Source organism: Cyphellophora europaea (assembly GCF_000365145.1).
Source record: "Cyphellophora europaea CBS 101466 unplaced genomic scaffold supercont1.7, whole genome shotgun sequence".
NCBI lineage: Eukaryota > Fungi > Ascomycota > Eurotiomycetes > Chaetothyriales > Cyphellophoraceae > Cyphellophora > Cyphellophora europaea.
In genome coordinates this window covers 1490016-1503891 of record NW_008481813.1, presented here as the reverse complement: position 1 = coordinate 1503891, position 13876 = coordinate 1490016, and the positions used below count along the sequence as shown (strand labels likewise).

General features: G+C 52.8%; 6 protein-coding genes across 6 annotated transcripts; 2 read left to right on the top strand and 4 right to left on the bottom strand.

Annotated features, from left to right (window-relative positions):
• Positions 1 to 198: 198 nt before the first annotated feature.
• HMPREF1541_07669 (uncharacterized protein) lies at positions 199 to 1173 on the bottom strand (the record flags this gene model as incomplete). The annotated part of the gene is made up of 2 exons (XM_008721993.1): positions 199 to 507; positions 616 to 1173. The coding sequence occupies 2 exons, from the start codon at positions 1171 to 1173 to the stop codon at positions 199 to 201; spliced, it is 867 nt and encodes a 288-aa protein (XP_008720215.1).
• Positions 1174 to 2210: 1037 nt separating this feature from the next.
• Positions 2211 to 3881, bottom strand: HMPREF1541_07668 (uncharacterized protein; the record flags this gene model as incomplete). The annotated part of the gene is made up of 1 exon (XM_008721992.1): positions 2211 to 3881. The coding sequence occupies one exon, from the start codon at positions 3879 to 3881 to the stop codon at positions 2211 to 2213; it is 1671 nt and encodes a 556-aa protein (XP_008720214.1).
• A 904-nt stretch (positions 3882 to 4785) lies between these two features.
• On the bottom strand, positions 4786 to 6849 carry HMPREF1541_07667 (uncharacterized protein; the record flags this gene model as incomplete). Its single annotated transcript, XM_008721991.1, has 1 exon — positions 4786 to 6849. The coding sequence occupies one exon, from the start codon at positions 6847 to 6849 to the stop codon at positions 4786 to 4788; it is 2064 nt and encodes a 687-aa protein (XP_008720213.1).
• A 491-nt stretch (positions 6850 to 7340) lies between these two features.
• Positions 7341 to 9094, bottom strand: HMPREF1541_07666 (uncharacterized protein; the record flags this gene model as incomplete). Its single annotated transcript, XM_008721990.1, has 2 exons — positions 7341 to 7619; positions 7667 to 9094. 2 exons carry the CDS (start codon positions 9092 to 9094, stop codon positions 7341 to 7343), a joined length of 1707 nt encoding a protein of 568 aa, XP_008720212.1.
• Positions 9095 to 10158: 1064 nt separating this feature from the next.
• Positions 10159 to 11229, top strand: HMPREF1541_07665 (uncharacterized protein; the record flags this gene model as incomplete). The annotated part of the gene is made up of 1 exon (XM_008721989.1): positions 10159 to 11229. The coding sequence occupies one exon, from the start codon at positions 10159 to 10161 to the stop codon at positions 11227 to 11229; it is 1071 nt and encodes a 356-aa protein (XP_008720211.1).
• A 2223-nt stretch (positions 11230 to 13452) lies between these two features.
• Positions 13453 to 13695, top strand: HMPREF1541_07664 (uncharacterized protein; the record flags this gene model as incomplete). Its single annotated transcript, XM_008721988.1, has 1 exon — positions 13453 to 13695. One exon carries the CDS (start codon positions 13453 to 13455, stop codon positions 13693 to 13695), a length of 243 nt encoding a protein of 80 aa, XP_008720210.1.
• Positions 13696 to 13876: the final 181 nt, after the last annotated feature.

Here is a 13876-nt window from a genome sequence, read left to right as displayed (position 1 = left end):
ATTCGGTGGCGTTATGCACAGCGTTCAGGCCTGTCACTCGGGGATTTGGTGGGTGACCAGTAGACTCTACCATTTTGATTATAGCACTCGTCGCCAGCGCATGAACCTAATATGGCAACAATATGTCTGCATCCCATATCCGAGCCCGTCTCAAAATCATCCCCATGCCATCCTTCCCATATCTACACCACGAGCCCCTCAACACCCGCAGCCCGATTTCTTCACCTCCTCGCCCACAGGCTTCTCCCTCGCAGCCCTGATTCCCTCAATCCTCGGCTTCGGCATGCCCACGCGCTCGATCTCCTTTCCATCCACCCAAGTCCTTACCTTGTCTGGATAGAAGCAGTACAAGCCCTTGATACCCGCCGACTCCTGCGTCGGATTCTCATAGTACCACACCACATCTTTGACCTCCTTCCCATCCACGACCGCATCATAGTAGCTCGCCTGGCCCTTGTACGGACAGCCGGTCTTGGTGTCGCTCTTGCGCAGGTACTGCCACCGAATCTAAACAAACACACACACACAAGACCATCAGCAAAAATCTTAAAACCTCACAACGGAAAGGAAAGCCCTGGTGAGCTCTGATGATGCCGGGGCATTGCAAAAACTCACCGCCGTCCCGGGCAAATACCACCTGCCCGGAAAATTCGTCTCCCACAAACTCACCACGCCCCCTTCACCCGCGGTATCCGCGACCACGGCGCCCTCGACCTCGACCTTCACCTGCCTCCCACTCGGCAAGAGATCCACGCGATGAAACGGATCTTTCGGGTGGAACAACACCTCCGCCAACTCCTCGTACCACGCATCAATGCTCTTGAACTCCACCTTCACCAACCCCTTCAACTCATGGTCAAACGATTCCGGCACCACAAGCGCCGGCACGCTCTTCTTCTCCTGCCCCTCCTTGGTCGTCAGGCTATAAGTCGACGACTCAATGCCGCTGACGGGCTGGTCCTTGTCGAAGACGGCCGCGGCCGTGAAGTCGGCGCGCGGGATCCAGTACTGGGGGAAGAATTTGTGTTCCCACACCAGGAGGGCGGCGGTGGTGTCGAAGAGTAGGTGTTGGTTGAGGAAGCCGCGGACGCGTTTGTCTGTCGGGAGGGTCTTGACGGGCGAGAAGCCGTTGGCGGTGAAGAGGCGGGAGGCGAGTTGGGTGATTTGGGACATGGTGTGGGTGGTGATCCGTCGGGGCGATTGAGGGGCAGTGATGTTGAACGAGGGAAGGCGTTGGAGGAGCAGGCAGGCAGGCAGGCAGGCAGGCAGTGAATCCTTGGCGCTATAAGGGCGTTGTGAGGGGTGAGGGGCGCGTTTCGAGAGCGTCAGACAGACTCCAACGAAGTCTGATTTTATGGGTGTGTACCTTGGTTTCGAGCGTATATTCTTGCCTGTGTCAAGCGCAACGTAGGACCTCGTAATCCCGGGCAGTGCGTGCTTGAACCCTGCGCTGTTTTCAGAGTTGGCCGGAACGACTATATCAATGCTCTGACCCCGCGCTGCGACATACACTCTAGCGCCGCTTTTACGATTCCACAATCAGGCTGACAACCACTGCCAGGCAGCAAAAGACCAGGAAAGGAAGTCGTTTTCTTGCCTGTTCGAGGCAATGGTGAAGATGGCCGCGAGGGCAGAATGCAGTAGGTCAATATAAGCACAACGATTACTGCGGGACGACTCGGATTTGTCATGCCGGGCTCCGCGGACGCGGCGGCCTCCAGGCTACTCTAGCGGCGAACTGGGCGCGAGATCGACGATGCTATTGGGGCGTGCGGGAACGCGCGGGGGTGCGGATGTGCAAACGGCGAAGGTGGATGTGCTGCGTGCTGTGTGCGGAGTGTATATGTGTGGCTTAGCATTGATGTGCTGCTTATGTATCCTATCTTAATCCCGCAGTCGCATCTCTTGGTTTTGATCAGCTAATCCGTCTCGGGACGACTATCTATCCTGAGCCCGACGCAGCAGGGTTGCAAACGCCCGTGGGAGGCTAGCAGATGCTTGAAGACTCGAAGCTGTTGCTGTTCGCGGCCTCTATCTGCAGCGAAGGGGACCTCAGGACCAGACGCATGGTCGCCGACCCTGTCTTCGGGCAATGAGCAGCGGGCCGTACCCATGGCTGAGGTCCGCCATAGATCATTCAATGCTGGATCTGACATGCTCAAGAAGACTCCGGGAAGAGCTGTGCAGCGCTCAAAGTCGCTAGCAACATCTTAGGCCGGACTACCGTCTCCAGAGCTATTAACGAAGTCCTTCGTCCCCTTCTCTTGGTCACCATCATAGCCCCTGTTCGCTCGCCAACTTCCACCTTCACCGTCGGTGCGTGTCATGGACGTAGCTGTGCTGCGCTGGCTCATCTGGTCATGTGCAATGAGCAGCTCACCGTTCTTGCCATAGTGGTGAGGCTCGTTCTTCGCCGTCTTGACAAGTGAAAAGATGCTCTTTGTCTTCCGGAAGATACTGTCCATCTCTTCGAGACTGCGGTAGGCCGTCTCCGGGAAGAAGAAGTAAACGCAGGGAACGATGGCTGCGTTGATGACGGCAAAGATGATGTAGGTCTGATAGCCGATGCTGCTGAACGCTACCGGCGTGATCATTACCACCATGAAGTTGAACGCCCAATTGGCGCTTGTCGCTAGAGCATTGGCTGGGGCTCGTATGCGCAAGGGTACAACCTCTGTAGGGTACAGCCATGTCATGCCAAGCCAACCAATGGCGAAAAATGAGTTAAAGACGAAGAGAAAAACTGCCGCCACGATACCGGGGCCGCTGCCACCAAGATAACTCATCCCTGCGAGAATGGCCATGGAGCCAGACATGCCAGCGGCTCCGATAAGCATAAGTTTGCGGCGCCCGACCTTCTCGATGATGAAGATGGCGAGAAGTGAGGCGATAAAATACTCGGTTCCATTGCAGGCGGCGAGAATGCGGGACAGGAAACCGGACAGTCCTATCTCTTGTTCATAGATGAAAGGTGCGTAATACGTGATTAGATTGATTCCACTGATCTGCTGGAACATCTGGTTCACGTAGGCGAGGACCACGCGGTGAAAGTTGCGGTTCTCATCCATGGTGAATAGGTCTTTAAAGGAAGACTTTTCCATCTCAAGCACCGTATCTTTAATGGTGGCAAACTCAGACTGGATGAACTTGTCTTCCTCCGGCAGATCTGACAAAGCCGCAAGAACTTCAGTGGCCTCTCGCTCACGGCCTCGCAGAACCAGCCACCTAGGACTTTCTGGAAGCTCCATGATGAAACCAAGAATCACCAAGGCGAAGAAGCACTGGAATGCAATTGGAAACCTCCATGCCACGGAGGTGGAAAGGAAGCTGAAGCCAAAGTCGATCCAGTAGGAGATGCAAATACCGCCGGCAATGAGAGCACCCTCGATCATGACGAGCTGCCCGCGTCGGTGAGATTTGGAGCACTCTGACTGCCATGTGGGCACCGTGGACGTGTTCAAGCCATTCCCAATGCCGGTAATAACTCTACCAACGATCAAGTGAGCGAGACCGAAGGCAGATGCTTGGAGGGCGGCGCCAACAACCATAATGGCCGAGCCGAGGAAGATGGTCTTGCGACGACCGAGCCAGTTGCCGATGAATATACAGAGGATAGCGCCCGCGAAGCATCCCACGTTGTATGAGGCAACCGAGATACCTTGGATTGTTGACTTGTGGTCGATCTGACTCTGGGAGAGGCCGTCCGTTTTGGTGGTATCAATCTCGGGGAAAGTGGCAGTGAACGACGGTAAGGTCAAGAGACCGCCCGTCACGCCTTGATCGTAGCCAAACAGCAGGAAATCAAGGCCAGCCGTGACACTGATCGCCAAGTTCAACTTGGTACCTCGGAGACCGAAGAACTTGCCCTTGAGGAGGCCCATCTTGGCAATTCGTGATGTAGTTCCTTGATCAAAGCACGCGGAAATGAGCAGAGGAAAGCCTTGTCAGAAGAACGATCTCCTTCCAATTTATAAATGCAACACCATAACGGCTCTTGCGGAGGAAGCCCGACAGACAAGGCGAACGTGGGACCACGAGGCTCAGACTTTTGGCAAGGTTCCGGAAATGATAGCATATCCGATTCGTTGGTGCTGTACATATTGTGCTGTAGACTTTGCGGGTTGTGCTCCATGGTGGAGAGATGGGAAGCACGATCAACGTCATGCTGTGGACATTGATATAGCCGGCATGCCGCATAGGGCAAAGCCGTTGACTCCGCTGAAGGCCTTGTGGGACAAAGAGGCGTGAGGTTCTGCGGGCCAGGCGATTTAGGTTGCATAACAAGCCACCGCCGAGACGAGATCTTCACGGAGCTTGTGTACCTGGTCGGTCAAGGTCCTTCCACCCACGTGCAGATTTTTTGGGAACAGCAGAGATGAAACGGAGAAATTTTGCACGATGACGCCATGGGGCGTTTGTGCACATGGACACCGCTCTGTTGGGCTCGAGGAATGCCGAGCACCGAAGAATTCGAAGAATTCTCGGGTGAAGATGAGAGTGTACGGAGGTGCAGCTACATTGTTGGCGGACGGCCACCTCGCTCAACTGCCCGAAGCTCCACTTAAAACTTCTGCAGGAGGGCTTGGCATCAAGACAGCAAGGCCTGCTCGGGTTGCTTCGCTGGCACACCGAATCTGCCAGTGATTGGATACTCCTGCAGAGATACTTATACTAAGAGCCAATGACCGCCACCAGTGTTCGTGAACAGGTGTAGGTGCAAGGCTCGTGCTGACGCTATTTGTCGGCCGCCGTGTATCCGTGAATGTGTTACATTGGGTGAATAGCCTATGACGATGTCGTAGCTTTGTCCAGCAACCAGTGCAGGACCATCCCAATGTCTACAGTCGCAGTAAGCATCTTGCTCAACTTAGTCCGGAGGCCTGGCAGGTCGCCATTGTCGAACCCATCCAAGTTCGTGACTTCGACGACGCCACCAGCCTTGACTAAGATCGATACGTGCAACATCAATTCCCTGATCTTATGGCCACCGCTTCTCTTGAGAGGAGCAAAAAGCTCCAAGCGAACCTTAGACGGGTCTGAGAGCACATCCAACATGATATCAATGTTGAGGCTCGTAGAGTCGGAACCTCCATTCGCGTTTCCACCAGCTGGTACCTTATTGCTGCGTTTGAACACTCGTTTACCGTCTTCCACTTTTGGGCGCTCAGGTACCTTTGTTGTGGCGGCTGGTTGGGTTACCAACTTCTCGAGCATTGACCAGACAACCACATGCTGTCGGAGAAGAGGGAGTATCTCGGCGATCTGTCGAGGATGATTGAATCTGAGCTTCGAGATCGGGTAGCACCACAATTCGCTGTCGGGAGCGGCCGAGTACAGCTTGTAGGAATGTCCCTGATAGGACAATTGTCCTTGACTGTCGATACAAGCAAGGTTTCGGCTCCATCTTGTGTCAACTTCGGCCTCTTCTGATCGGCCCAATTTCCTGCTCCTCGCCCTCTGCAATACTCGATGGTACGTTGAGGCTTTCTGAGGATCAATGTCGACCATGCTGATCTCGCTGTTCAGTCTGCTCATCACTGCCAAAGGTAACAGGACTTCTGGTCGTAGGTTGAAGGTGAAGTGCACATTTAGTGATTGTGGCATTGCGTCCTGAGGCTTCTCAGTCTCCATGTCTGTGTCTTCCTTCTCGCCCGACTTGATTGCCAGCCCGTTTGTAAATTCTGTCCAATCCGGCCGGTAGCTGGTGTCACTCGCATCAAGAACATTCTGGCCTGCCTGTCCCTCTGTCAAGATCTTTGACCCTATCCAATCTTTAGAGAGGTACAGACTGGGTAACCCAGCTTCGCAGCTAATCTTGCCCTTCCACAACCCTTCCTCTGATCCAAGACTTGGTGGACTATCGCTGGTCTCATCTTCGCCAGCATCACTCGCAGCTCCAGGTTCATGCCAGAAGCCTAGCGTGAGGCCCAGCTCCGGTGCATGGTCCATGTTTGAAATACCTAAAGCGCCCTTGCGCAGGTGCTGTAGGCGACTTCGCCAGTGCATGCGCCTCTTCTCTTCCTTCCAGATATCCTGAAATGACTGATATAGATTGCTGACCAGTTGAAATGGATTCGGCTTGACGTCAATAGGATCCAGCTGTGCGAGGTACTGTATGTTGTCGGCAAAATCACTCAGATCTTTTGCCTGCCCAATGTCCTCTGCAGTCCGAACTCCAGACTGCGCCTTCAAGATGGCTGTGCCTTCTTTCTGCACATGCTGCTCCTCGTTGTAGTTGAATTTCAAGGACAGATCTTTCACATTATCTCTCAGGACGGAATCGAAAGTGATCTCAATTTCCACTACATTTCCAGCGATGACGAGGTTATCTTCATCCCAGAGTGCTTCAAACCCATGCAGACGTGCAACTCTTTCGATACCGTCTCTAGTAATACCGCGGCCAACGACTTTCGACCTGAGACTATCGATCGCCTGTTGGAGGCGCTGAATTCGTTCTTCTGCGGGCGCTCGAGTCGATTGTCCATCTCTTCCGGTACCGACTCCTCCTTGCGCTGAAATGCCCAGTCCTTCTGCCCCATTTCCTAGTGGCGTCAACCCGTTTTGCGCAATAGCATTAATAAGCGCAGCTGCGGGCGAGTTGAGGTTTAGGAGCTCGTCATGAATCGCGGCAGCAGCTAGCGGAGTTGAGGACGGTTGCGACGCAACACCGAGGCCATGAATATGACTGTGTGTAGAGGCGGGGGTCTTTGTTGCGGTCGCAGGCGATTTGTGGGCGAGTGTCTTTCCTGCAGCGGTGCCTGGGCGCGGAGATGCCATCATCCGACTTGGAGTGTTTGGCAGATGCGGTTTCGGTGTCGATATCGATCGAGAGGGAGTCGGCGTTGCCATCTTTATTCAATCCAAGGCAACCGCCGTAGCTGTTTTACGCCTAAGCTCGACCGGGAAGTTTCGTACAAGTCATGCCTTGATCGCGATGGACTTGACGTCTCATTCGATCCACCATACCTCCGACCAAACGCGAACGAAGTTTGAGATATGGCTGAGTATTGAGTGTGGAGCGGAAGAGGTAAGGGCGTAATTCAAAAGCGCGAGCCGCAGGACGCAGGCTGTATCTTGGCACATGCGGGCTGAACTCATTGCCGAGCTTTCCACATCACCTCATATTGGTTTCTCCTAGCAAGATTAGAGGCAAGTTCACTACATCTACGGCATATGAAGGACAAGTCTCGTTTGTCGAAGATACTATTAATGCGAACATAGCGACGACTGTAATCGGACACGTTTTTCATCGCTTCACATCGCTTCGTGTGCGTTTGTCATTGTATTTAATAGCTATGATACACATCCACCACTAAACGCCAGTCGCAGGTGTCGTTGCATCAGTGAGCAGCTATTCCAGCATGACTGTTCGTGATGGGAGCGCCGTTCGGGTTTTCTGGGTTGTAACCACTGGTCCTAGCCTTCAAACCTGTCGCAAGAGCACCACCCTTCTTCATGCCGTTATGGGTGCCGTTGAACTGAATGTCGGCAATACCGGCATATCCTTTAATTCCAGTAGCTTTCTCGATACGAGAGGCAAGATCATCACTGACTTCGCGGAAGATTGTAATCTGGCGCTTGAGGATCTCCTTGTCCGGGCAAACTTCCATCTTTCCGGCCTGATTGACATTAGCAGATATTCTGAACAAGGGGGGATTTCACGTACCACATTGTTTACAAATCGTTCACGAGCAGGCTCATCAAAAACCTTCTCCCACAAAGCACGGGGTGCATTGAAGTCTTCTGGACGGATTTCCGTCAAGAATGAGATGGCATTGCCAACGAAGTGTCCATGGGTTGAGTCGAGGTCAACCTTGCGCTCGCGAAACTGGATTGGATCCAGCGAGCTGATGTAGTTCGGGCGAGCACCTTGGTTGTAGAATGCCATAGGGCCGTCACGTTGGAAGTTGCCGAACTTATAGGCAGTGCGAGGAGCGTTGACGGGCAGCTGCTGATAGTTGGCACCCAGACGATGACGGTGGGTGTCGGGATAGGAGTACAGCCGAGACTGGAGGACAGGATCGGCGGAAGGCTCAATACCTGGCACAAGATGTGACGGTGAGAATGCGAGCTGCTCAATTTCGGCGAAGTAGTTGATCGCGTTCTCGTTGAGTGTGAACTCGCCGATTTTACGGAGAGGGAATTGCTTCTGGGGCCAGACGTGTGTCAGGTCGAACACGTTAATCTTCTGCTTTTCCCACATCTCCTCTGCTTGTTTCGGCGTTACGGTTTGCACCTCCACACTCCACTTGGGAAATTCGCCGCGCTGAATAGCCTCGAAAAGATCTTTCTGCGAATAGTCGGGAGATTTTGTGGCGGAGTCCTCTTGCGTGATGAACTTCGTACCTTGTTGAGACTTCATATGGATCTGAGCATAAACCCACTCGCCACTCTTGTTTACGAGCTTCATCGTGTGACCTGAATAGCCGTGCATGAATCGGTAACCGTCGGGAATGCCACGATCACCCATGAGGATCATGACCTGATGAATCGACTCGGGATTGTTGGATAGATAGTCCCAGAACAAAGTAGAATCATCGGCATGGGTAAGGTGAGTTTGCGGATCTCTCTTTTGAGTGTGGATGAAGTGAGGAAACTTTGCTGGATCGCGCAGGAAGAAGACGGGGGTATTGTTGGCAACGTGGTCCCAGTTGCCCTCTTCAGTCCTGAACTTGACGGAGAAGCCTCTAGGATCACGAGCGCAATCATGAGAACCACTCTCGCCACCGACCGTGGAGAATCGTACTGACACTGGACATTTCTTGCCCTTGGTGCTGAACACATCGGCCATAGTAATGTCATCGGCGGGGTTGGTGCATTCGAAAAATCCATGAGCACCGCTGCCCTTGGCGTGAACAACACGTTCGGGGATACGCTCACGGTCGAAGTGGGAGAGGAGGTCGATCAGGTGGAAGTCTTGCAGCAGGAGGGGGCCATTCTCGCCAACTCGTTGAGATTCGTAGGCATGAGCTTGGGGAGCGCCGTTGGCCGAGGCGTACACAGTCTGCGTCGAATCCATCTGCCGGTCTTTCTCATAGCTTGTAAACTGGTTTGCCACATGGGCGGAGAATGATGTTTCGTTCGTGGGCGCCATCGTGGTGACTGATTGTAGAGTCTCAAGTGGTGCTTTCACAATTTTCTGGACTGCTTCCATAAGATGGACGGATACAGGCAGGTTGAAAGAAGAGTGAACGATAGGATTAATATGAAATTCCAGTTACCCTTCAAACCTTTTCGCGTGTTCACGCTCGAGCCCTACACTAAGCCTGGTAAGTGACAGCGAACTACGGAGTACAAAAGGTCATGACGCACTTCACTTACGGCAATTTTTAGTCCTCAATTACTTAAGCCGATTAAGGCTCGAGTGGCGATGCAGCTCATGGTAATTCGCAAACGACCATAGGTCAGGAGGATCGAGATCACTAGTGTAAATTAGAGATCTCGCCATCAGGAACACAGGGAGATCGAATAGCAGCAAATTCTCCTTGCGGGATATGATGTAGGTGTGCCGGAAGACTGTACCAGCTGATAGATCGACCCCGCGCCGATGTCAGAGCTGGCCCACTACGACTTCTGCAGCAGGTGTGATTGGGTGGAATGGCAATAAGTGCCGAGTCCTACCTCGAGCAGTCTAGCGTGATTCGGGAGCCCGACTGTCGTGACAGACACTCATTTCATGTCCTATCATTGGCCAGACTAAGGCATTCACTCAACACGTTCATTGCTCAGCGCGTATGGGCTTTAAACACCGTTTTTCAATCTTACAGTCTGCTTGCTGAGCGTTCCGGTCGTGAATCTGAGCCATCTGTGTATCACAGTCGCTTCCTGCCGGCGTCGTCGCCATTTTGATGAAGCCATATTCCTCTCCCGCACGTCGGTCGCCATGCCATTGGCTAGGCAATATGGATGGTAAAATATCCGGCGGGTTGATAAGTCATGTGGGGCGTGGAGGCGATGAGTCTCGAATATGATTGTTGCTCTTTGGAGTCGAGATAGACACTACTCGCGTATTCGGTAAAGCCCCGGCCACTCTTGGGACTGACCACAGTGCTATATAACAGACCACGCTCGCACGGGATCCTCTCCTATGCGAACTGGCCGACTTATAGCTAGCTATTGGGAACAGTGTTAAAGGATTTCTTCCAGAGCAGATCCATCATGTCTTACAGAGGTCCCCTCCTCGAGGCTTACAATGCCACAAAGGTCGAGTACAGAAAGCTAGGCAGCAGTGGCCTGCGAGTTTCGGTCCCCATTCTCGGAGCCATGAGCATTGGCGACCCGAGTTGGCATAGCTGGGTCATCGATGAGGCAAAGGCTCTTCCGCTCCTCAAAGCTGCTTACGATCGAGGACTCAATACGTGGGACACGGCTGACATTTATTCCAACGGCAGGTCGGAAGAAATCATTGGAAAGTTTATGCGGGAATACTCTATTCCTCGGCACAAGCTTGTGATTTTGACCAAATGCTTCGCATATATTGGAGAGGATTACGCCTACCAGAACGACGACGAGATGCCCAGGACCAAAGATTACGTCAACCATGGAGGCTTATCCCGTCAGGCTATCTTCCGAGCTGTCAATGCTAGCTTGCAACGACTCGGGACCGACTACATAGATGTTTTCCAGATCCATCGTTTCGATCCTACAGTACCCATCGAGGAAACCATGCAAGCTTTGCAGGACCTGGTTCGAGACGGAAAGGTCAGGTATATCGGTGCGTCCTCCATGTGGGCGACAGAGTTCGCGCGGATGCAGGCCGTTGCCGAAGTGAAAGGCTTTACCAAGTTTGTCTCAATGCAGAATCATTACAGCCTCCTATACCGCGAGGAGGAACGCGAGATGATCAGATATTGCAACGCGACAGGTGTTGGACTCATCCCTTGGGCGCCGCTTTGTCGTGGACGTCTCGCACGTCCCCTCGACTCGGCTGAAACCGTACGTGGGAAAAGCGACCAGAAAGTCAAAAATGATGTGAAGCAGCTGGGTTACACTGATATCGACAAGAGCATCATTGGCAGAGTCCAGGAGATCGCTGGAAAGAGGAATTGGAGCATGACAGAAGTGGCTTTGGCATGGATCAACAGGAGAGTTGCCTCTCCCATCATTGGTTTCTCCTCTGTGGATAGGATTGACGAGGCACTTGCAGCGAAAGGCAAGCAATTGACAGCTGATGAGGAACGATATCTGGAGGAGTTGTATCAAGCAAGGGCAATTAATGGGCACGAATAACCTTGCGAAAGACCGAGTACTTTTGTCTATCCGCTGTTGGAATATTGGACGCATGATTGCCAAGACTGTCCATGGCGACAATGAAACCACTGCCTCCCACAACCCACAACTGCAGAGATCGCAAGGCAACCAAAAAAAACCAAAAAGAACAGAGGAATGTGCTCCCATAATAGGAGGTCTCGTGGACCCAACTAGTTTTCTAGTACTCCTACTGAGAGATCTTGACCTTGGCTTGCTATGGCATCTTTCTTATTTGTTTTAGCACTCCTCCCCGAAAACTACCTGTTTGCCACTGCTCGACAGATCCTGAGATCAGTCTAACAATTGCTTGTAGGCGTGAGTTTTCAGTGGCAACGACTCCGACCCCAGGACTGAATGGTTTTCTCCTGCCTGGTTTTGTGGTTTGTAGGTCTGTTCGATTGTTGGGAAGGTTTTCTGATTTTCTAATATATATCGTTGCTAGGCAGAAAGGCTGGGGGCAGGGGCCTGAAGTGACAGAGTGGGGTGACTGCACAGTGAATATTAGGCGGCGAGGCAACGAGGCTCGTCGTGATCGGACCCACCCGGTGCGGACAACTTCTCCGAGGCCCAGCCTCTCCTGCGCACATCTTGTTCTCTCGACTCCTATCCCGCTTTAATATGGTGAGTACTCTACACTTCCCAGGCCGATATTTGTCGACCCCTGGTGGGTGCCAGGGGAAGGAGGCTCTGCTGAAGGATAAGCACGAACTGTTGGTGCTGCGAAGGTTTTCCACCTCTCTAACACCACCAGCCTTTTCCATGGTGCGTCCGTTTTCCTGGCTTTGGTCTGGGACCGTTGACCACGAGATGATGGATTGACAGTGCGTGTGGAGGTTGGCACAAGCCCTCCGACAGCATTTTTCCTCCCTTACACCTTACTTGCCGACCGTCCTAGCAGGAATAATGTACCAGCCCCGTATCATAGTCGCTCTCAGCGTCCGCCGGCGCCATTACATAAAGGCTGCTGTCATCAGCAGCATGGGTATCGCGATGCTATCGGCTGAGCAATATGGAGCTTGGAACCTGTCATGGCCGGCGAGTAACGTGGGGCATGGAAAGCGACGAGACTAGACTTGCGACTATCGCTCTTTGCGAAAGGTATACTAGAAGCGTATCCGGAAAAGCATCGATTATGTTTCATTGACCACAGCGCTATATGCAAGACCATTACGACGCGAGATCCTCTCGTCCCACGGACTGACCGTTCCATAGCGAGCATCTCAAGCTAGGTCGTGACCAATAATCATCAATAGTCTGACGATTGGTGAATCAAGAGCTTCGGATCTCATGCTGAGCGTAGGGAGTCTTTCTACCTCACCAGTCAGAAAGGGAGCCTCTCGGAGAGCGTCTGCGACGTCTGTCAGTCCGTGAACCGTGAGTGCCTATTGTTCGACGCTCCCGAGACCGGGCATCGAGACCATCTTGGAACCACGATAGTCCTTAGGACAGTCACGCAGCTTGCAGTCAGGGCTCAGAAGGGCGGCCCGTCCTATACCCATATCGCATTTCCTCAGACACAAGACATCATTGAGAGATACAGCCACGGTGATAGGGGTTCCAAAGCTGACACCATAAGCGAGTCCCTGCACGTCCTGCTGAGAGCGAACTACGTTGCGTCATGAAGAGGCGGGCTTCAACACCAGGGCTATGGCTCTGACGCCATGTACATCTGCAGGGAGTTTCCAAGCCCGGTACTGCGGGCTACAGGCCAGATCATGGAATCAGACGAGCAGCACGTCAAAAGTTATGGGCATGGGCTGCGACTTTGCCTCCTCGATCATTCCCTTTCTCGCACATGAGCCCTCAAGACCTTCTCAGATATCCTCAAAATGTCAACAATGGGTTTGACAGTGTCTTGCGGAGAATGATGTAGGCACATATTAGTGCACAACTGTCTCGCGGGCGAAAAGTATACGCGCAATGATGCATTCAAGCTCATCGATGTCAAGAGTCCACGCAGGCGGCTCCTACGAGCACATAGAGGTTCCTCATGTTTCCATGTATGGTGTCGTGCAAACACCGAAGATTATCACCCACACAAAATGGCGTCTTCTCGCATACGATACGAATGCCAAGACTTCCGCCTAGAAAATGCCCCCGCATCATCGAACCTCTTACCACCACCACATCATCACACGCACGTCAGTTCAAGGAACAGAACAACCCATCTGCGGATCAAAACACACCAGAAAATCCTTAAGCATGCCTCGAGCTATCAAAGGGGCGCTCCTTCAGTGCGATCCGCCTCAAATGGCGATGGTGCGCAAGATCGACAAGGAGAACAACAACGCCTACATCATTGAGGAAATCGACGATGAGACGTGCCTGGTCAAGGAGAACAAAGTTGAAGAGATCAAGGCCAGAGTCAAGTTTTTGATGGACGATGCGATGAAACCGACCGGGGCGATGGAGATGGACTCGGACAAAGACAGCGACATGGATTGAGGGTATTCTTTGTCCTGCTTTCCGCGGAGTACTGACGCTCCCGACGGTCCAGACTTCGTAGAACGTCCTGTCGCTCGATTAGAGTGCTCCGCCTCGAAACGATCTGCAAGGTACCAAGTCGCCGATGTTTGAAATCGCTAGAAAGTACCATACGATAACCCTACTACACCAGGGGGTTGGA